Source organism: Vidua chalybeata, chromosome 1, assembly GCF_026979565.1.
Source record: "Vidua chalybeata isolate OUT-0048 chromosome 1, bVidCha1 merged haplotype, whole genome shotgun sequence".
NCBI classification, from domain to species: Eukaryota; Metazoa; Chordata; class Aves; order Passeriformes; family Viduidae; genus Vidua; species Vidua chalybeata.
The window spans coordinates 19621750-19645586 of record NC_071530.1 but is presented as its reverse complement, the minus strand read 5'-3'; the positions used below and the strand labels follow the sequence as shown (position 1 = coordinate 19645586).

The 23837-nt window shown below is 35.9% G+C and overlaps 1 protein-coding gene across 1 annotated transcript in view; it reads left to right on the top strand.

Annotated features, from left to right (window-relative positions):
* Positions 1 to 23837, top strand: part of MALRD1 (MAM and LDL receptor class A domain containing 1) — a 232774-nt gene that overhangs the window by 45170 nt on the left and 163767 nt on the right. The window contains exons 13-17 of the mRNA XM_053963779.1: positions 971 to 1091; positions 12222 to 12374; positions 12526 to 12631; positions 13902 to 14269; positions 15717 to 16129. Of these exons, the coding sequence (XP_053819754.1) occupies positions 971 to 1091; positions 12222 to 12374; positions 12526 to 12631; positions 13902 to 14269; positions 15717 to 16129 (1161 nt within the window). The remainder of the gene's footprint in view (positions 1 to 970; positions 1092 to 12221; positions 12375 to 12525; positions 12632 to 13901; positions 14270 to 15716; positions 16130 to 23837) is intronic.

The window sequence follows — 23837 nt, the reverse complement described above, 5'->3', positions numbered from 1 at the left end:
CAGGCGTGTCAGCTGGTGCACCACTCAGCTTGGTGCACCACTGCAAACTTGTTGAGGGTGCACTCAATCACTTTAATGAAGATATTAAATGACGCTGGTCCAAATATGGACCCCTGAGGGGCACCACTTCTCACTGATGTTCGTCAGGACTCTGAGCTGTTGACCACCACCCTCTGGCTGTGACCATGCAACCAATTTTTTATCCACCTAACAGTCCATCCATTAAATCCATCTCTCTCCAATTTGAAGAGCAGGATGTTGTGGGGGCCATGTCAAAGGCTTTACAGAAGTCCAGATATGGGAGCCATAACCCTTCACTGATGCAGTCACTTCATCATAGAGGGCCATTGGATTGTTCAGGCAGGATTTGCCCTTGTTGAAGCCATGCTGCTGTCTCAAGTCACCTCCCTGTCCTCCATGTGCCTTAGCATAACTTGAAGGAGGATCTGTTCCATGATCTGCCCACACACAGAGGTGAGGCTGGCAGTGCAGGTACTTCAATTTGCCATCTGTCCCTTCATTTTTTGTACCACATTGCTAACTTCATCAGGCATAGTATAGATGAACACAATTAAATGGTGGTGTAAATCATCATATTTGGTAGCTATGAATGGTATCATCACATTTGGTAACTATCAAATTAAGAAGATATATAATTTTTATGTGTTCCAGCAGGAAGACCATTCATTCAATAGTGATGACTTTTACCAGTTTTGATTGAAGCAAGGTAATCTGAGTTGCATAACTTTCCCTAGATAGAAGTATGGCTTTGACAGTGGAGGAGCAAATTTCTGACCTGACCAAATCTCAGTTGTAGTTTTTCCTGGCTGATGTTCAGAGTTGGTTGTAGGAACTATTTAGTTCCTGTGCAGATGTCAGAAATTATAAATGAATATATAAATAAATGTGTGTGTTTGTGTCTTTTTATCATGTCATCTATAGTGAATTAACTTTTTTTCTGTTTTTACAGATTATCTTGCGAGGTACTATTCTAACAACAAATGCTACTGTTGCTATTGATGATATCAGTATAGCAGGGGAATGTGTAGTTGTGAATAGATCACTTCCAGAAGTCAGCCAGGAAAGTAAAGGCAAGTTTCATGGTTTTCAATAAAATTTCCCTAATGTCTGCTATATATAAGTTATTTTACTGACAACTTGAAATTACTTTTAATAAAGTAGAGGATAATCTGAGGAATAAAGTCCGTATGCTGTAATCAGTCGTCTCCCTGGAAGTGTTCCCAGCTGTGTTGGATGGGTCTTTGACTCTGCCCATGGCAGACTAGATGATCTTTAAGGTCCTTCCCAATCTAAACCATTCCACGATTCTATAATGAAAGCTTTCATCCTTGTGTTAAACATTAGCTGCTATAAGAAGTTTGCACTAATTCTGCAAAGTGAGCTCTGATGGGAATTTCCTGGTACCACTTACTATGTAGTACCTGCTTACATTCACGTTTGGATGCAGAAACAAAACATCCTATATTTTCCACTAAAGAGCAAATTCTGTTGCTTTACTTTTAGGGAAAAAGGCTTCACCCATCATTACTGCTAAATATCTGACATAATAAATGCCCACCAAACTCGTCTTTGTACTCACACTCTGTAGTCTTGAAGAGCCAACGGATGGAAATATAAAACAACATAAACTGTCAGACTGCTGCTCATGGTCCTCTTGATGCTAACAGCTGCTTTTCAAAAATAGACGGGCACATGTGCAGTCAGGGGTGATGATGAGTTATAGACATACGGTATCTGAATTTAATATCCAGAAATTTAAAGGCATAATAGAGAACTTCAGTGTTGTGTTCTTAAGGCTTCTCTGATCCCTATATGCAGTGGGGTTGAGGTATTTAGAGAAACATTTATTTGCGTTAATTATTTTCCCTACAACTTCCTCATTTACCCATTATCACAAAGATATTATTTTTAGAAGAGAGTTGTTTTTTTAAAAATCCCTCTCTGGATAGAAACATGAGTATTTAAAAAAGTTAAGTTAAACAAAGAATATGATAAGCTGCTCATCATTCCTCTCACTTACTCACTTTCCAGAAATCTGCTGAAGAAAAACCAGAAGACCCTGGCTTTTTGTTTCCCCATTCATTGAAATTTGGGGTGTTTTCTAGTGTGTAAGTTGAGGTACAGTCTAGTAATGGTGCAGCACTCAACCTTGGCTTCTTGCAGCTTTCGTTGTGACCTGAGCACAGAGAGAGCACGGCTACAGCAGAAAGGTTTGGTGCAAAACCTGCACCTGGCTCCCAGGGAAAGAGCAGGGAGCTGTAGTGGCCTCTGAGCAGGAGCCTGGCTCTGTAACACCAAGGTGTATTTGATAACTTTTCACATGAAAGTTTGAATATTGTGGAGAGTAAGATTTAGTTTAAGGCCATCAGACATTGAGATCAGCTGTGATATAATCTAGTACACTGCATAGGTGCTGATCTGTTCCTTGTGCTGAGCATGTCGCTATATTAAAAGGAGATAAAAAGCACTTATAATTTTATATATTTGTGGGTTTACTTACATGTATTTTTCTGATTTTTAAGGGGAAGAAGAATATGCAGATGCTAATGCTTCATCTTTTTACTGTCCGGTGGGATTTTTTTCATGTGGGGATGGCCAATGTATTTCACCTGATAAATTTTGTGATTTTAAGCCTGACTGCCCAAATAACCACGATGAAACCAAATGCCGTAAGTGTAAACTTTGAAATTTACGTTTTTAAGCTCCTGTGACTATGTTCTTTTGTCCTATTTGCAATGCTTTCATGACTTCATAAATCTTGAAATTTAATTAAAAGTAAAAGCTCTCGAGAACCAGTTCACTTTGATTCTGTTCTGTGATTTTCCCCCTTTTAGTTTCTGTAGCAACTACTTCTCTCTTAGCATTAAAACCAGAAGAAAAGGTTTTGATTAATTATTTAGTAGAAGATGCTCTTTAAAAAATAGTATTTCATCTTATAATTCTGATGCACTGCTCACAGACTTGCATTCAAATTGTATGTTTTATATATTTACTTTTGATGTGAGGATGCCACAGCTGTACCACAAGCCTGGTCACAGCTACAATTTAAGCTGAGTCAGTATCTTCTGTTTGGATGAGCTGTGACTCCTGTCAGGGCCACATGCCTGGGCTTTCTCCGCATGGAAACGAACACGTGGGAAAGTAGTGGGAGGTGATGTATCTCAGAATCCCTCTCCAATGTACAGTCAGCAGGGAGCTTAGAACTGTTTCAAGGGCTCTAATATGCAGCTTCAAAAGTCTTTTTGATTCATTCAGTTTCCTGCTTTGCATAAGAAATCACAGTTATACTTTGCACTTTTGAAAATGTGCTTTGAACCATCAGCTTTGCTGTAGAACTTGGGATGCATTTTCAAAAGGAGTTGCCATGAGACTTATTTAATGCAAGTTTTCTTTTTAAAAATAGAGCATGATGCTTTCTAGCACATTCAACACAAATTACAGAAATATTGTAGACAAGATCCTCAAATTATTTTCTGTGTCCTGTTATGCATCTAAGAATATAAACTTTAGAGGTGCTAATATAATCCAATTTCAGTGTTCATATTTTATGGTTTTTAGTTGGAGATTTGAGAGTTGTTCAGGTAAACAAAGATCTATTTGACTATTAGCAGGTAAATGAAATAATTACAGATTCTATGCAATTTCTCTTCAATTTTAGCATTGAATCTTCTTCAGCTGGAGTACTGGTATTGAGGGGTTTAAGTTTTTAGAAAGACTGCTATCCAAAATATACAGAATTTTGACATACAAAATTGCATTTTTTTTTTTTTTACTAGATAGAAGTTTGCCTAGCTGAAATCAGAAATTACTATTGAGTGTTCACTAAGCAGAATATCTTTCCTCTTGTGGGCCAGAGTAAAGAAAATTCTGATGTTACTGTAGCACAGCTGAGGTTGGAAGTCATATTTGAAGATTACTTAGTGGTTAAACACCACCCTACTTGAAGCAGAGCCACCAGAGCCGAATGCCTGAGCTTGACAGAGTTAGGTTCTAAATACCTATGAGAATGGAGACTACCCATCCTGCCAGGACACCCTGTTCCAGTGTTAGATCACCTTTGGAGTAAAACAAGTGTCTGTTGCTTCTCATTTCACTGGGCACAACTGAAAAGAGTTTTTACTGCTTTACTGCTTCCCTGTCCATGTTACTAATATTAAACCACTCCATTTTTAATTTACTTGATGTTTTTTCTACTTTACCTATGATTATATACCTTACGCAGCATTGGGTTATAATCTGGATTTTTCTGCCATTACCCTTTTTAAATTCAGGTACAGCGTATTTGTTCTCTGACAAAATAATAACACTTCCAAATCAATAGTTTAATTAAAAAATGTTCTAAATAGATTTAGCTGCATGCAACTTTGCCTGCACTGGGATAGCAGTGAAGTGGTAACTTTTAATCAAGAAAATTAAGATCTGTTTTTTGTGGCCATTTATATTTCCTTTTAACTATTCAGTCTTTGTTTCCATTTCAACATTGTACCTTTGGCTGAAGACAAATATCCAGCTAGATGTTCCAGCAGTCCTAGACCAGCCTTAATTACAAGTAGCCTATATGGCAACTGATTTTTTTTTCTTTTTCCTCTAATTATATGACTGAAGACTTTTTCATTATGCCCAAGTCTTATTTGTCAAGATGATACATTAACAATGCCATGCTAAAGGTTAAACTTTGGAACCATTATATTTATGGTGATCTTTGCTCTAAGTATATTGCTAACTTATAAATCATTGTTACTGCTGAGCTGGCTCAATGTGTGCTAGCACTACAGCTTGTAATGTGGGAAGCTGAATGTGGGTACACAAAGGACACTGCAAGTAGTTTGGCAAGTTGACCATTTCCAAGCAATAAACTTGCCTTTCAGCACATTAATCTGGTAGTCTGCAGCACTAGAATAGCTCTTATAATTCTTTTCAAATAGTATTTCATCATCTTCATGCTTATGTAGTGCATCATTACTTTCTATATTTTCTTTGCATGTTTCTGCTCTTGGATGCAAGCATTTCACGTTTCTCAATTTTCCTTATTTCTGGACTTGGCTAAGTACAGATTTTTTTTTTTTTTCACCTCTTCTAACTACATTGTTGCTTTCATCAATCTTAACATTTTTTTCTATGGTGTTCCATCTAATAGTGATTACATGCACCTTGACCTTGTTAATGTTTTTCTTTTTGTATGAGAACCAGGCAAGGATATTACATAGGCTTACAATGTCTTTCAAAATATGTTTCATTTAAATCTTATAATCTTAAATTCCAGCAAGATGATTTAGTTAGATGCTCGGGTCCACTACACCCACTGAATAAGCTGGGTCTCCATTTTTTAAACTCTCAATATCAATCCTTGAGACATCTCTTGATTTTCACTTCCACTCAAATGAGTACCTTTTTTTTCTGTCAGGCCCTGAAGAATTCAGTTGAAGATAACCACTTCTGAGACTGACAAAATATTTTCTCTCTTGAGTGCTGCTACCCCTGACTATTAGATCACAGCTTTTCTTCTACAGATGAAGAATTTACTATGGCCATAAAGCTTTTATACTTTTTATGCTTGACTTCTATGCATTAAGGCAGAGGAGAAATGCGACAGCCTTTTTCAAACTGCAGATTTACAGCAGTGACCTAACATACCTATTACATTGTGTGCTTGTGCTCTGGAAGATGAATGTGCAACATGACTTCTATGGTCTACATCCTCTGCCTTTGGTGTAGTCTAAATGCTCACTTTTGCACCCTAAGAATTATGTTGACGGAATAGGAATAAGATCAGGTTGAAAAGCAATCTGGTAACGTAATTGTATTCTTGATATTCTGTCTGACCTTTGCTAATTTCTCCTTTATGCTCTGTCTTTTGTGTCTGTTCTTTTTTTTTCTCTGTCTACTTATGGTGTGGATTATGAGGAATAAATTCATGGGTTTCTACATAAAATAAATAAGGAATAATTTACTTTTATATAAAATATAGCATATTTTTACAGGTTTATCCATGGTCACATGCTTTAAGGTGCTCCAACCTAAGCTCGTGCACAGTCACTGATGTATTGAGGTGTACCTGTTGCAGCACTGACTCACCCACAGCCATAGATCCTTTGCTGCCACACAGACAAAACCATGGCCACAGGTATTTCAAGATTACCTGCTCTGGCATGGGCTTATTCTCAGCCACAGCCACCCCCGGAAATCCCAATCTCATGTGGCCTCATCCGCAGGTCACAGTCCCTTTGACTCGAGTCCACACTGGAGTTCCAGCCTGTTCCTTCCAGCACAGCAGCAGCAGTGACCTGGCCATCTGCCAGCAGGCACATCACCTGTGTTGTTATCAAAATGCTCCCAGGCACAGTAGAGTAAGGAGATAAGCAGTGCAGCAAGCAGTGAAAGCAAGAAGCAGCCAAAAACGAACACCAGGCTCTAATGAACAGTTAGGAAAGCAGACCCCATGGCAAGCACAGGCATGTGCCAATTAATATCTAAAAATCAATACAAGCTATAAATTTGATCCAACACATTCCAATCACATTTATTATCTCAAACCCTTCAAGCCACATGTGCCAGAAAGGACTGGGACATTGTTGAACCCCCAGCTCATCCCCACATAGCTGCTGACTCACTCCCCTGGTGGGATGGGAGAGACAATCAGATGAGGAAACGTGAGAAAACTCAAGGGTCAAGGTAAAGGCAGTTTAATAGGGAAAGCAAAAGCCATGCACAGAAGCAAAGAATTGTTTTGTGTTTATGTCTAAATGAAAGATGCATTTAATAGTTGTTATTTCTATGGTGTACAATTTAGGGCAGCACAAGCATGCTAAGACTAGCCTTAAATTAACTACTTCATAAACTGCACATAATCTATATGTTTGTACACAGTTTTATGTACCTTAATTTGAGTTAGAAGGCAAGTAAAGAGAAGGATGCACATATTGGTTCTTAAAAACTACTTTAGTGGCATAATTGTTTAAAGATAAATATTATTTGGTTTCTAATGGTTACCTTCATATGAATAACAAAAATCTCCTCAGTATAATAAGAAAAATTCCTCATATTTCCCATTACTAATCTTGGCAAAGCATAACATTTCTCCTCTAATTACACAGTAACTCTTCCTAACTCTCATTTTTAGAGTAAAATCTTGCATACCAAAATGTCTGTCTCATATGCTTGCTGCTCTATTTCAGCCAGGCAAATCAGTAATTCTTAAAGGTGAGACCAGAAACAAGAGCCAGATCAGAAAGATGGGCTTAAGTTCAAGGAGTGAAAAGATTGTTAGCTTGTAAATTGGAGAAGGTACCAATACTGGAAGTGCCTAGATAACTGCATGAGAATCAGCTCATGAAAGTTAAATGGGGAAGGGATGGGACTGAAATCCCATCTACAGAGAAAGGTAAGCACCTTTGACAGTGGGCAAGAAATGGCTGCAAAGGCTGCATTGCTTGAGCTTGCTGGTGTAGGAGAGAAGTAACCACAGGGCTGGAAGAAGCCAGGGCAGGAGGGACCTCAGCTGCTCTGGGACCAGCTGATCAAAGTGTCAAAAGAGAGAAAAATAATGGAAGATTAAATGTCTGGTAAGAGAGAATAAAACAAGGAGAGAATGTGAATGAAGAATACAAATGTGGAGCTGTGATATTTTGGGAGAGATCAGTATAAAATGTGGCTGTTAAGTGACAGAGAGCTGAGACTAGATGAGAGGACCTGGAACAGGCACCTGCTTGGGGAAATGAGGTAAGAGAGTGAGGATTTCCAATTTTCCAGTGATCCTAGGACTGAGATAAGGGGTCACAGAAGAGCAGTTGTGTAATAGGTAAAACAGGAAGTAAGCTGTGGAAGAGCATTGAGGAAAGAACAAGGTCATTTTTCCAACAGAAACCACACACATTCAGAATTTCTACAGAACCCAGAAGTCATAAGTGTAACTTGTCTACTTCATTTAGCAAATATCTACATAGTATTTTTTGGGCAAAACCTATGTCTTATTGCATAGTTACTCTTATTTGGTTTCCAGCAAATTATGCATATTGATAAAAAATATTGAATGAGCTTTGGTGGCAGAGAAAACAGGGTGAATAGCAAGAAGACCTGAATAGTGACCACTGGACCTTATTTTTGCATAGTTCAGTAAAAACAGGAACTTTCCCTTCAGTTTTATAATTTTTTTTTTTTTTTACAATTTTATTTTCCCCCTGTAAAAATCTCAATCTTTGCAAGTCCTACAGCTAAATTAGGAGATATTTAGTGCAGTTAGGTGTTAAAAATGTAGGTGCACAGTGATATCACACGATTTATTTATAACAGAATCTTTTTAATCTGCATGTTTTACCTTCCTTACAAGCAGAGCTATTTCTCATTTCACAAGTGATATACACCTCTGTGTTATGTACAAATCATGTCCGTCTAGTACTAAAAAGCCCACATGACTGAAATTACAAAGTCTGTTGCAATTTCATGGCTATTGAAATGGATTTCCAAACAGAATTTAGCAAAAGAAAGTGTTCTGGAGTACTTTGTTCCTGTAGCCATCTGTAGAGGCAACTACTGTATCTATTAGTTTTAAACCTTTACGTTTAGATGTGGATTTTTTTTTTTTTTTGTTTTGGTTTTTGGGGGTTTTTATGTGTGTTTTGTTAGGGGTTTTTTCCTTTTTTTTTTTTTTTTGAGCAGGCTGGTGGTTATTTTTTTCAAATTAGTAGTAATTCATATTTGGAGATAAAAATTGAGGGAAGGGGGAAGTCTGCCTTGGATTTTGTAAAGATCAGACTTGTTTAATCTTCAAGTAATGACTTACTTTTTGTCTTTTGTTTGTTTGATTGTTTGTTTGTTCCAGTTAGCATTGCTTCTTGCTGATGAACTTTTGCAGTTATTTTTTAACTGTTCTCTATTCAGTTTGTCACTGTAGAAATTAGGCCACTGCACCTGCAAGCTATGGTGTTGCTTGATAGAGTGTATATAATGAAATTAGCAAATGGTAGCTGGGATAGAAAACATACAAATGGGAAGGCAGATGTGTGTTTCAGTGTGTTTGTATTATAGAGTCAAAATAGTTTAAGATGACTTTGTCCAGAGTTAACCTGGTTCCTAGAACTGATGATTTTACTTTTGCCATCTAGTATAAATTCCAAAATTTATCTTAAAGTTACTGATTGAAAATTACTTTAAAGTTTATTGGCATATTAGGAGGTTTAGAAACATTTTTTTTAAATAAAGGAAAATATTAAAAGCCAGTAATGGTCATGTTATCTCTTCACCTGGATTTTTTATTTATGATGAATTCTGTATGAACTTACATGAGCTGAAAGACAAGGAGAGATTTTGGGGGTTGTAGAGATTAATGAACTTCCATTCTTGGAGGAATGCTAGTATCTTAAACACTTGTTTTTAAAATACTGTTCTGAGCAAGGCTGTTTCTTAAATTCATATTAGGCATCACTCAGCTAACAGAGAAACTGCGGGTCTGATTTGTGAAGGCCTTGGAATAAAACTCCTCAAATCAGAAAGGGAAAAAATACTTTTCATAAGAGCACAAAATCAGAAAGAAATCTAGGCTTTTGTGGTAACAAGTCAGCTCAGAGAACACTGAATCTGTTAAAGATGTAAAGGCAGCTTTCTCAAAGCATGAACAAAGCCAGCCACTCTGAAATGGATGCTCAGTGATTCCTTCTTGACTAGGGAAGGGAGCTCATTAGAAATGATGCTGAAAGGGGCAGCAAAGAAAAATATATTCGTACATTTGGATACCACTAGGGGTTAAGCAGCATCAAACAAATGGTTGAAGTATTTTCTAAATCAAAAATATAGAAAAGTTGACAAATGTTGGTAGGTTAAATGTAAAAACATAGTGAAGATAACAAAACAAGTTTAAGAAACACTAGCAAAAAGTTCATCAGTACATGAAGAGCAGACAGCCATGGCAGAGTGCATAGGCTCACGTGATGATTAGAGTGTATACACAGCCTGTGAGAACAAAAAGGAATAGGAGAAAAGCAAAACCAAAAGTCTTAGGAGAGAAGGCAGATTAGATTATTGAGTTCACTGTGAGAGAAAGAACAAAAGTACCCAATCAAGGGACTTTTTTTCTGAATAATCTGTCTGAAATGGAAGTGCCAATCAAAGAAGTTATGGGACAAGACAATTAGATAATTGAAGTGTTATCAAGCATCAAGATCCAATTGCATTTCACCCAGGCTCTACCAGCTTTCTGTATTCTTGTATTTTCCCTAAGTGTTAAATAGTTGGTTGAGATTTAGTTGAAGGTTTCAGAGTTATTTTATCTCACTGTACTCATCCATGCTTAAGCTAAATGGTCTAGTGAATCCTTTCTTCTCCATTTTGTCTGTGTTACAAGTTACAGATGCAAGAAGTCTGGGCTCAGACTTAACAGTTTTATCTTGTTTATTTGCCTCATTTGGTGTAACCATCTGTGTCCAAGGTCTGTCATATACTTTGTGGCAGTTCTTCTGGGAATATGTGTTGGTTTCTTCAATTGAGTAAAAAGCAAATAAAAAATAGCTGTCCATATTCCTTTTTCATTATATTCTCTTTGGGGAGTTTCAGTATTTTCTCTCATGCTTAGATCCTTGAGTATTTGCAGATATATTTTGTTTTCATTTTATTCTATCAAAACTTTCTGTCAAAAAATTCCTTTCTTATGTTTTTTAGTCACATTTGATTTGCATCATTTTATCATAGGCATTTCTGACCCACATACACCATATGTAGAGAAAACATATATTTTATTGGATTTCTTAAACATTATTTGTTCTTCTATATTTGTAGTATTTTTTTAAGCTGTGGACTTTTAACTGTCAATAATTTACAAAGCCTTCTCTTTTTAGAAGCTATAGCTATCAATATTACTAACATGCCTCATTACTAATTTTTTATTATTTCTAAAAATTATGTATAACTAGTGTAATATAGTTCCTAAAGAGGAAAACAAACAAAATCAAATACAGCAAATAGAAAAAACCTCCCATGTTTTCCATAAATAAATACTAATATAATCTTATTCTTCAGGGGACTTCATATGATTCTAATATGTGCATATTCTACATACCATACTATGACCATATCATAATATGACTACTGAAAGCTGTAATAAGAGTTATAAAATAATGGCAGAATTCTGACAGTCATGCCTGAATATTTGCGTTATTTATTATATGTATATGATTAATAAATATTTCTTAAAGTCTTTAATTCCCTTAATGTTTTCCATTTAAAGCCTCTTATATTTGCAGGAATAAAAAAAATACAGTTTTGTGATTTAATGAAGATTTTTATAAAATAACAGAGAAAAACCTGATGAAAAAGAGTTCTTTACCGTGGGAGTGGTGAGACAGTGGAACAAGTTGCCCAGAAAAGCTGTGACTAGCCCATCCCTGAAAGTGTTCCAGGCCAGGTTGGATGGGGCTCTGAGCAGCCTGGTCTAGGGAGAGGTGTCCCTGCCTATGGCAAGGGCGCTGGAACTAAAAGATCTTTAAGGTCCCTTCCAACCTACACCATTCCATGATTCTATGTTAATTTACATTCATTCATAAATTACACGCTTCCGCTCCTTTTTTTCCCTTTATTTGTAATATATACATTTTCTAAAATATCACTGCTCTTTTAATTGAAGAATTGAAGAATGCAGCTGAATATGCTTTTCAGATCTTTTTCACTTCAGTAATTTGTGTTGCAGGGATTACCAATATCATAGTGTCTCATTAATGCCTGATATTTAACTTTATTCCAGTTATGAACAGAGGAAAATTTTTTTACCATTAACATACTTGTTAGCATTTAGGAAAAAAAGGATTTAATTTCTGGCTCCAACAACAAAAAAGATCCTGCAGAAGGTTTGTTGCTGCTTTGTGTGCCCAGTGTCCTTGTTCCATACCAGGAGGACTGTGAGGTTTGTTTTCAGCACCTCCTCGCCTGCTCTGAGTGCTTTGGCTGAAGCACCCCAAGAGAGAAGGATCTGTTTCACTGAGAACAGTGAACATAGAGATGGCTTGGCTGTTCCTCTGTGGCTGCTCTTTTACTCAGCTGTTACTAAGCAAATACCTCATGTCTGTACGAAGCCATTCTGCCTCTCCACACCCCTTTCCTAGACTTACTTCTAGAATATTGATGACATATTAGAAACATTTTATTTACTTTTCATACTGCAAAGATTTTTTAGTGGTGTTGTATATAAAAATGAAATGTCTCTCTCTTCATTCCAGCTGCTGTGTGTGACTTTGAAAGAGAGAGCTGTGGTTGGATTGAAGCTGTAAATGCAGATAAATTTGACTGGGTAAGAAGTTCTAGCAATGCTCTTCCACCTGCATTTCAGAAGCAGGCTCCTCCACAGGATCACACCTATAACAAACCTGAAGGTAAGACAAGCCAGGCCTAGAAACAGAGAAGTGGAATAGATAAATATGCTTTTTAACCAGATTTTAAGCAGAGGCCATGAATGCTGTAAAAACCTTTATGAACCCTTTATTTCTTTACCCTGAAAAGTTGTTTTTTGTTTTATTTTAACAGGTCATTTTATGTTCATTCTGAAGAGCAGCAACAGCATTTCACAAATAGCTCGGCTACGAAGCCCAAAGTTCAGGCAAACAGGATCAAACTGCACACTGTCCTTTTGGTATTAAATACTTTACATTTAAAATTCCTGAATTATCTCGCATTGCTTCTCTTGGACTGAAATTGAGGTTATAGTTTGAAATAGATACATCTTTCTCTGAAGTATTTATTTAATTTTATTCTGTCAGCATATAGCCTTCATTGTGAACAATACAGATATAAAATGAAACACTTGCAGAAAAGAAGTGAAACATGGTATGATGTTGTTGTCAGGCTCTGAGCAAAATTATAGTAAAGGATTGTGCCTGTATATACATGGGCAAATACCACAGTCCTTTTGCTAACAATTCTTTGCTTAAGTAAATTTGCAAATGTGAATTTTTTTTTCAAGAAAAGGAAAGCATTGAAAAATCTAATAGGTCCTTGAGTCACCTTGAGTATCCAAAATTAGATGTGATTATAATTACGTAGAAGTTCCAGTGTCAGAATTGGTTCTTTACTTCCACTTAATTTTTTCATATACACAGAAAAAAAACAAACCAAACCAACAAAACCCCATAACTAAAATCCACACAACAATCAAGCCCAAACATTTTCAGTAATTGCCTTGTCTCAGTCTTTGTGCAAACTTGTCAAAGATAGGAAGAAAAAATATAGCTTTGATAATTTGTTTACTAGGCCAAACTGGTGTTACTGTTTAAATAAAGGTTTGGCCTGACCTTGATGTTATTAAGTGCAGTTTGTCTCAGAGATATCAAATACATTTGCCATCGGAAGTGGAACTGTCTTTTTATCCAAGATTCATGACTTGAAGTTGGATATTACAAGCTGTTGGTTGTATATGTGCTTCTGCTCCCAGTTTTGTTGTACAATTGCCAACTTAAGTATTTGTCAGTTTTAAATGCTGAAGGCTTAGAAGGCAACATATTAACAAAAACTTAGGTAGGTAGAAAGCATACTTATGCATTCGGTAGGTGTTCTGGTTTTCCTTCTTGCTACTTTACAATCATGTACTGAATTAAATTTATAAAAATAAATTATGCATCTGAGTGAGCAGCATTTGTTGCTGAATATAAAAGAAAATGTATCTGTTCAGTTTTGGGTTTCAATTTAATGAAGTATGCTTCTTCTCTCAAAATCTTCAATTCCTGAGATGAGGCCTGGACTGATATAGCAGCCTATCCTACCATCATTCAGAAAATGGATTGACTTACAGGCCCTGTGGACTTCCTATATATCAGAGATACAACAGAAAAGATAGGGGTCATTGTAACTGATGTGGTCCATTTTCATCATTTGCCCACTTAACATTCTTATTTTTATCATTTTAGGTATTACAATTATGGACAGTCAGTTGGGGCAGCAGAGCTGCAATTGCTTGTGGATGGGCTGGAGCAGCCTACTGTCCTTTGGAGGACATATTACAACGAGGGAAATCAGTGGCTGAAGGCAGTCATTCAGCTTGGACGCCTTCCACATCCTTTCCAATTTTCACTGGATAAAATCAGTCTGGGTGTTTATGAAGGTGTCTCAGCAATTGATGATATTAGATTTGAAAACTGTGCTCTCCCGCCTCCAGCATTAATTTGTGAAAGTCCAAATCGCTTCTGGTGCAGACACACAAAAGCTTGTATTGACAGTTTATTGGTCTGTGATCTTGTGGATGACTGTGGGGATGGATCGGATGAAGACAGCTGTGGTGAGTACTCTCCACTATTGCTTACTAACACCACACAAAAACTGACTTGCCAATTCACCCTTGAACTGAAAGAGCACAGAATTGCTATAGCCAGTAATGATTCCACTCAGTATAGTTAGACATAGAACAGAATGATAATTTTAAACTTAAATGCATATGATGAGTTAAACTGAGGGTAAATGGAATTCTATGTCTTTTATCCAAAGCAACTCCATTTCTTTATCTTGGATAAAACACGAACATTTGTTACAAATTTATTTTAAAAGGGGGGATGTAAAGTCAAGGTGCTATCCTTGATTTTACTGACAGAAGTACAGACATGCTGATGGACTGAGAGGAGTGTATGTCCTACCTCTTCTTAGGACCTATACTCTTCCTATCAAAAAAAGGTTAAAATATCTATACTAAAGATAGGAGTCATGCTGAACATATTTGTCCCCTTCAAAGGAAGCACTTGAACATACTGAGGAAAGCTATGAGTCGTTCCCATTTTTGACATTCACCTTGAGTGCTGAAGGGTGCTGATGATGGTTTTTCCCCTGAAGCATGCATTCATCAATTTTAAGAACTCAAGAACATTAATATAAAATAAAATTAACTATCATTTGCTTTATCACTTCCTGAGGTAACTGAATTACGCAAATTACAATCTGTTTGAGAACGGGGGGCACCTTACATGCTTGAGGTGGTATCAGTCTGCAGCAATAATTGCTGAATATCAACTTAAAACTGTTGTAAATTTAAAAGAAAGTGAAGGCTTTCCAGCTTATCTTAGTTTTTCTATTTGTGGAATGCCTAGCTTATTTATAACCCATTTTAAGGTCTACGGTAAGGTTTGAGTTGCAGTTTTTAACACTGTTAAATGCAACAGCTTAATTTAAAAAAAATGCTATAGTGTCAGTTACTGCTTATTAAAAGCAGATACAAAGTTAGAATGCAAGTTCACCACCTCTGACACATTTTATTGTTCTATATTAGAAGAAATTAATGCATTTTGCCTTGGTATCAAATAAAAAAATGTGGTTGTGTTAAAAACGCTTTGATTTAGCCTTGATAAAATTATTGTGTTAATATTATTTAGGATAATAAAGATCTAAACCCCAATGTGTTTTTAGGACTACATCTGCCAAACAAAAATACATTAGATTATTTATCACACATACCTACAAGACAGTATGGTGTGGTTTATTTAATTCAATTAACCTCAATTTTAACTCCTTTGATCTGTTCACTTTCAGTTAAAGAACCTTACCATCTTTAATTTCAATAATTCATAAAATTAATAAAATGGGTACTTTTACTCAGTTCTGTTTATTCAATAAATTAAGTAGAATTTGACAGATATATATTGGAAATAAATATTTGCGAGGATAAAAAAATATTGAAGCACCATCCCCTTTTGATACTGCTTTTTTATTTTTGATAGTCTGTTCTATTTACATTTCAGACCCTGACCTACAGTGTAACTTTGAAAATGGGCTGTGCAATTGGGAGCAGGAGGTCCAGGATGACTTTGACTGGATCAGAATACGGGGTCCAACCCCCACAGTTAATACAGGCCCGTTAAAGGATCACACGACAGGCACAGCCAGGGGACACTACCTTTACCTGGAGTCCTCTGAGCCACGGCAATTCCGAGATAAAGCAGTTTTGCTTAGTCCTCTCTTCAACCCTTCTGACTATGGAACCTGTGTTTTCCGCTTCCATTATCATATGTTTGGAAAAGAAGTGTATAAGCTGTCAGTCTTCCAAAGAACTGTGAGTAATGCTAACGGATGGCTGTTGTGGTACAAGTTTGGAAATCAAGAAAACAGATGGATCAGACAGACTCTCTTCATCAGCAGTTCTAAGCCATTTCAGGTATGATCCTTCTAAGTTTTGAAGTGTTTATTTCCTGCATCATAAAACAGGGAGTGTATATAAATGACTGCACAATCTCAAAGCTATTTGTAACTGTCTGATCAATTTTGTTTTGATGTATGTTTGTAGGGGTTTTTGAGGAAATTTGTAAAACATTTTTCTTCTTGTAGTTACATTAACTTTTCCCCCTAAACCACTTAATTTTAATGTTTTGAATATGTGCTATTTAAAATGAACACTGGTTTTGTTTTTCAAGGATTTGGTGAAAAAATCTTATCCAAATCTACTACAAAATACTTTCATTAATTCTGTTCAAAGGAATATCCTCTGATTTGCCTTATTTTTAAAGAGTTACAAGTTAATTTTAATTATATAATGCCAGAAAATATATCAATACAAAATATTTGGCTGCCAGGTTAGACTAAGAGTCAAAATTTTCTTGGAGAAAGATATGATTAAAGTAAGTTACAGCTATAAACCTTGACTTATATTCTCCTCTTTTAAATATTGTATATATTATTTATCTTTGATTATGTGTGGTCTGTTTATTCCAGTTGGGATATACTGCAAGGTTATTAGAGGAAACATTGGTTCTCTTGATTGTCAACTCGTCCTAAAATTACCACCCTCCTCTCCCCCCCACCGCATTATAAAAAGAAACATCTTCAACCTTCATTTGAAATCTGATATAGTGCAATATTTTCTTTAGATTGTTCCTTATTATTTCCCAAAACACTATTTTTAAGTAGAGAGAAATTCTATCCTCTTTGGAGGAAAAGGCATTAATATTACTGTGGATGCAAAGAGGCATTTTTATTTATTTTATGTCAAGTCCTTTTGTAAAAATATAAAGGAATATAAACATAATGCTATCAAAGCTCCCTTTCCCTTCCCCCATTTATTGGTCAAAATACAAGTCTTGGCTTTATAATCTTCTGTCTCTAACCAGAGCATCTTGTCAGCTCTTACAGGATATTCAGAGATTCCTAGTGAATAGAAAATGTTAGACTCTAGGACCAAAAGATAGTCCAAGTCTTTGTCAGTCAGACCTTTGTTTTGCTTTTTCTCTTCTAAATGTGTGAGATAATCATACATCTGAGATATGTCCTCTTCCTCTTTCCTCCCTATGTAAATAGGTCACTTGTTGACCCCAGTTTGAGATATAATCACTATAAATTATAAATCCCTCAAATTCACATTTTCAGTTTATTTGCTAAGCATGAGAAGCCAGCTTTGGGAGTCTATAAATAACTGTGCCTATGCACCAACTCCTACGAAAAGGAGGAATTGTCAGCCAAAAATTCAAAGCAGCAAAAAAGGCAAGGCATTTGAGAACCTCTTGAAAGTCAAATTATCTTTTGAAAGTTTTGTACTCTATAGATATAAAACTCTAGGCCCTTTAATTGAATGCTCTGGCAGAAACCCAAAGGCAACAGCAGACTCCCTTGGCTCACACCCATTCCCAATAAGCCTCAGAATCTTAATTTTGTCAAGAACTCTTTGTTCTGGCTGCCATTAATCCATGGTGATATTTGTTGCTGTTCCATCAGATGTTTCCCACCTGAGTGTTAAATGTGACATCATTGAGAACTATGGGAGTAGCTGGAGGAGGAAAAGGTAAATTCAGAGCTAAACTATTTAAACTAAAGGAATGCAGTTTTCCGAGACAAATTTAAGAACCTCTATAAAATACTACTACTGACAAGTGTTAAAAATACAAGTACACATGCTTGTAAAAATTTTGTGGCTTTATTGATCTAGAGTTTCTCTTCCTCTGCAAAGGATATTATCTACAAGAAATTATACAATTTTTTAATTTGAAAAATTCAACTTAAAAATAAATTTCTTATAAACTATTCCTTTTGATTATATGGGATACTTGTTTCAACATGAAAAAACCCACTGTCGAGTGACCTTGTCTCTTTACTTGTTCTGCATTTATTTTCATCCTGAGACATTTACTTACATGTCTTTTCTTTAGATAAACACTTGAAAAGATAGTAAAATAAGATTCTGTCCATGGAAACCTACTCATATTGATGATGAGTAGCGTTTGCTTTTATCTTCCTCAGAATAACCATATCTGAAATAGTTTCTGCTCAGAAGAAGGTGCAAAGACTATTTTAACATTTTAGAAAAATTTTACTCTCGTAGCTTGCTCTATTTATTCATATTTCTGATGATACAGAAAGGAAGTGATGATATGTGAAAAACGGCAAAACTCCATATTTCAATCCTTTTGGGCACTGTAGTCCCCTTTTTGTCATGATATAAATCACATACCTATCAAGTCTCTGTCTTAAGAGACCTAGGGCAACTTTACTATATTGCAAAACATATTATTAAAAAAAGAATCATTGTCTTTACCCCAATACAGTTATTCTCTTTTTGCCCATGCAGATTACACATTTATCTCTGTAAACTAAGATGGTTATAGATTTTTGATACTGCAAAATGTAAGTAGTACATTAGGGAGTCTATCATCATTTTGTGATGATTATATAAACGTCAGTTTTGCATTTTCTTCATTGGCTCTTATGAAATTTAAAAATACAAGTACAATGTTTAACTCCATGCTTAGCTATTAATGCTACATTTGGTTTCATTACTAAACATTTTAATATTCTGAGTATCATATATAAATTCTTACTTGTCCCTTCAAATATAAAAGTTTCTCCATTTAAGTATGAAAAATAAGGACCAAAATTTGAAGTAAATAAATAATGCAAAATAATGTTGCAATTAAGTAGATATAAAATGCATTTGACAAATTTCTTATTTTACAAGTGGTTGAGAAAAGTAAACAAAAAATCCACTATAATAATTTTAATCTTTTTATCAATTAAGTATTAACTTAGAAAGTAATAGAATATTGATTGAAAATTAAAATGATGCATTTGCTATGAATATAGAATAGCCCTATGTTCTGTGAACACAAATATAAAACAACATTCTTTCTCCAGCGATTATTTTTATCTGTTGTGCTATTTTTTTTTTTTTTTTTGAATATAGAGGTACTTGTGTTATGGTTTTTGTTATGACTTTGGCATATCAGTTTCATATCAAACACATATGTAGTGAGCATACATCTTTTACATCCAGGCTCTTGACATTCATCTTGTCAAGAAAGATAGGAAGTGCTAAAAGTTGTACATAAACTAATAAGCTGGTTAGGTTGCAATGACATAGGCTGTTCTGGTTTTTCACCCTCTATTCTTCCTCTTCACTCCTCAGTGAGATGAGATAGCAGTTGTTCTTTGGGGATTCTGATGATATGCTCTGTAATAAGTGAAACAGCATCACAAAAATCACTCTTCAGTTATTTCTGCAATTCTTGCTGTTTCTTGTGATTGTTTTTCTGAAGAAAGAGAGGATTGATCAACACCCTCACCCCACCAGCCATTTCTGTAATGAAAGACTCATAATTCTAGAGGTAAATGGAAATTTTGGTGTAATTACATTTTAAAAACTATTTTTATAGTGGTTTGGGGTTCTGCTTCAAACAAAAGTCGACTGTGGCAATTTTTGAAGTTTCAGAATGTAATGTTTTTCTTTCATGCATTTCTAGTGGTGATAATATTCATACATGAATAGTACAGGGGGACTTATAGTAAACTAAATACCCTTTTTACCAATTTAAGACAAGATAATGACTCACTAGTCTTCTTTGTTAGCTATGATATCTTTTAAGTAAGAACAATTACAATTTCGTTTCCTACATAACTAGCATCAGAACGATAGAAATTAGAAATTTAAATCTTGTATCCCATTTCACAGCCCCTCAGAGAGAATATTTTAATAGGGTTTGTAACATCAATAGTTTTGTAGACTTACCTGTGTGAATTTTTCAGTCTTCTCTAGTAATTAATTGATAAGCATCAGATTGAAATTCTGGACTTACACTGGTATATTTCAGAACCTGTAGCTGATCAAACTTAACCAAACTTCTTTGCCTGCAACTTCTCTGGAAGAGTGTGCATTACTTTTTGTTGTCCAAGGAAAAGTATTATTTCCTAGTGTGGAAAGCACAGGAAGAAAGAAAACAAAGTAATTGTGTATTTACCCTTACTTTTGGAACATTAAACTGGGGGGAAAAAAATGGAAATGTTTGACCCTTTCTAGAACACTTGGGTAAACTGTGTTCCTTTCAGAAAGAAAGTTGCTTGGGATTTAACAGAGAAACATCTAATCAACAGTGTTAAAAAAGCTTTGTAGAGAAAGATCGTTAGTGATTTTTCTATTAGTGAATAGAGACAAGAGAGGTATTCTGTGAAATCATAATGTAAAACAATCCAAGCAAAAGGAAATAGTATTTTAGGATGGTCTGTTGTACAGCTCATTGGCAATGGAGGCTTTGTGTACAAGAAACTACAAATGAAGTCAATAAATAACTTGGAAAATTACCAGAAAAAAAAGTCTGTTAAGGGCTAGAAGCACAATAACGGGGCTATGACCTCCCACCTGCCATACACCACTAAGAGTCTGGGTGGAACCACTGCATGCCAGGATGTGGCATTGCTGTGGGTGATGCAATCCATGGGGAGGCACATTGAGCTGTGGACGGCCAACCTTGCCACCGCGCATCTGCGCTCGTGCTGCGAGGCACTCTGCTGCACAGAGCTTTTGGTGTGTTGGGAGGCTCACTCTTTTTGATATTCTAGCTGTGATTTCAGATTTTCTGCAGTCACTTTCACCCTTATTGAACCAGGTTTATTATTGTCAAGTGTTGTTAACTTCCTGCCTTGATTTGATTGTCTACCTGCTTCCTTCTTCATGGCCTCATTTCAGCGTGTTTTGACATACCAGTAGAGTTTATTAATGTTTAGTTGGTCAGATACCTATTTTTCATTAAAATCTGGTGTTGAAGCAGCTCTGAACTTATCAAGGACTTCTCTAAGACATTTATTACATGTCTAATACCTACTTGTGATCATTTTTATGTTATTGCTTTTGATCCTTTCCCTGCTAGTAACTTACACACAAAGATTTAGGGAGCATGGATTTCCACTCAAAAACAGCTTCAGTTTCAATTTTCAATTTATCACTCCTCATCTTCCTTCTACTCTTCTCCTTTGTACTTCCCCTAATAATCTGCTGAGATTAGTATTCAGGAATTCTTTTTTTTTTTATTTTTTTCTCTGTCCTTTAAATGTTACCATTTACTTTTGTTCCACCTTACTCCTCCAATAGTGCTTCAAATAAATGGATATCTAGACGTATTTTCTGCATCTCAGTAGGTCTTTTTCTGACTATTCTTCTTTGTTTCTGATCTGTATGTTGGCTTCTTTCATCCCTGATACCTCTTTGCATATTGCACAATACTCTGTGACATTTACATTTACATTGTGCTGTTAGTTTCTGGTGTGTTTACAGTAATTATTCTCATTTTGTTTTCACTGTGGCTTTGTACAACCTGTAGTTTTGGGCAGGCCTGCACAGTTTTGTATGTATTTGGCTCTGAAGCAAGTTTTTATTAATTGGCTAATATGGACCTTTAAATGTCCAAATGCACTGGAATGAGAAGAGACATCTTGCACCAGATAAAAAGTTGCTTAAATTCTCATCTAACCTGACCAAAACACTTCTCACCATCATTGTAAAAAATTTCTTTCTTCATGTCCAATCTAAATCTCTTCTCTTTCAATTTAAAATCATTGCTCCTTGTCCTGTCAGTGTAAGTCTTGGAAAAAAGTCTCTCTCCATCTTTCTTATGAGCCAGCTTTAAGTATTGAAATGCTGCCGTAAGGTCTCCACATATCCTTCCTTTCTCTAAATTCAAATCTTTCATGCAGGTTTCATAGGAGAGGTGTTCCAATGCTCTGACCAGTTTTTGTGGCCTTCCTCTAGACCTACTCTTACAGGTCTATGTGGTTCTTTTGCTGGGGAATCCAGAGCTGGATGCAGTACTCCAGGTGTGGGCTCACCAGCGTGGACAGAGTGGCAGAATCACCTCCTTTAGCTGACCGACCATGCTTTTTGTATGAAGCCTACACAATTCTGTGAGTTATTTAAACAAAACAAGAAAAAAACCCAACCAACCAACCAACAACAATTACATACCCAAACCCCAAAAAGTTGCTGTCTTACCTATATTTAACACTCGTGCCTTTTCAGAATGTGTCCTGGGAAGTGTGATGTGCAGAGATGGTTTCAGGGTGGCTGAACTGTGCCAGAGGTTGCTCTGTCAGGCCAAATCATGTGGGTTAGTCCAAGTCTGTCCTGTTGAAATGTCAATGCCTTTTGGTATGGCAGCTCCAATTCTTGCACTTGAAGGTCCTAAGCTGTCCACCATGCCCCATCCTCACGACCAGCCTCAAGGGGCTGTAGAGGGCCAGGAACAAAAGATGACATATCTCATGTCAATCTCCTTCATACTTCATGCAGAACTTGTATAAGCTCTACTTTGGGCAATTCATGCTCAGGCTTCCTAACTTGTCCACAATCTAGGTCAGAAACAATATACACATAGAGTGGACAATGTGGGAACCAAGGCACTTGTGGGAAGGGGTGAAAAATAACCTTAAGACTTTGTGGTTGGTGGTGAACTTTATGTTGATAGTAAAGAATATTCAATACCTACAGCATGAAGTGAAATACAGAGAATTTTCATGCTGAAAATGTGTGCGGTACAATGCAGTGTATTTGAAAAATAAGTAGTGTGAGGTTTTTTTTAAAGTCATTCCTAAACAATGGTTTTGCCATTTTTGATAAATGGATTTCAGAACATAGAAAACTGTGAAAACAAGGAAATCACATGAGAAATCAGGAAAATACATTGTATAAACCTTCAGAGAAAATTTTTTGGGCTTAGTTCAGGTCTTTGGGAAAGATAGTGGCTTTTTGTTCAGTGCTATCAGAATACTAAAGAGATAATCCACTCTAACAATAGAAATAATTTATTCTTTGTGCTATTGTTTTATTGATATGCTATGGAAAACTTGTCATGATGTCATCAAGTCACAACATGTGCACAAAGGGGACAAGGAATAAGAATTTCTAATCTATCATTAATAATGCCTTTTCCAGTGAAATGTATATTCTTAATTTCAAACCTGTCATTTCCTTGCAATTTGTTTTTTCTTGAGAGAGGAGAGCACAAGGGGACTGGGTAAGTGTTTTTTACCTTTTTTGTCCCTATTTACATGCAGGCTGCTCAAAGGAAATCATATAAAGTAAAAATAGCCTTTCTATTTTCTACTGAACTGTCAAGTTCTGCCCATGGTTTAATTATGGAAAACCTGAAGTAATGAAAAGTTTTCACCATCTTTCAGAATCCACAGCCCACTGAGAAACTGTGTTGGGCCATTTGAATTCAAGGGGCATCATGTAAGATGGGAGTTTTGTTTTCCTGAAAATTAAGAGTACTGTTTCATATTTCCTATTGATATTACTGTATTACTTATCAGCAGCTGCTCAACAGGAAAATAAAACTTGGATAACTTCTCAAGGAGAAGGAAAATGTTAGTGACTTTTATCTCATGGCTTAACTGGATCTTTGAAAATATAACAGGAAGATCACAGGAAAGCTGTACTTTGTTGAAGATTTAATTAAATTTCCTTCCATAGTGTTATGCTTTGTATCAAACAGAGAGTTTTAAAAATATTTTTACAATCTTTCTGTTTTTTGAGTATGCTTATAGCAGAATTAAGAAACAATGTGAAAACCTACTCCCACTGAAGTGTCAAAACTCTCATTAACTGTAATGAA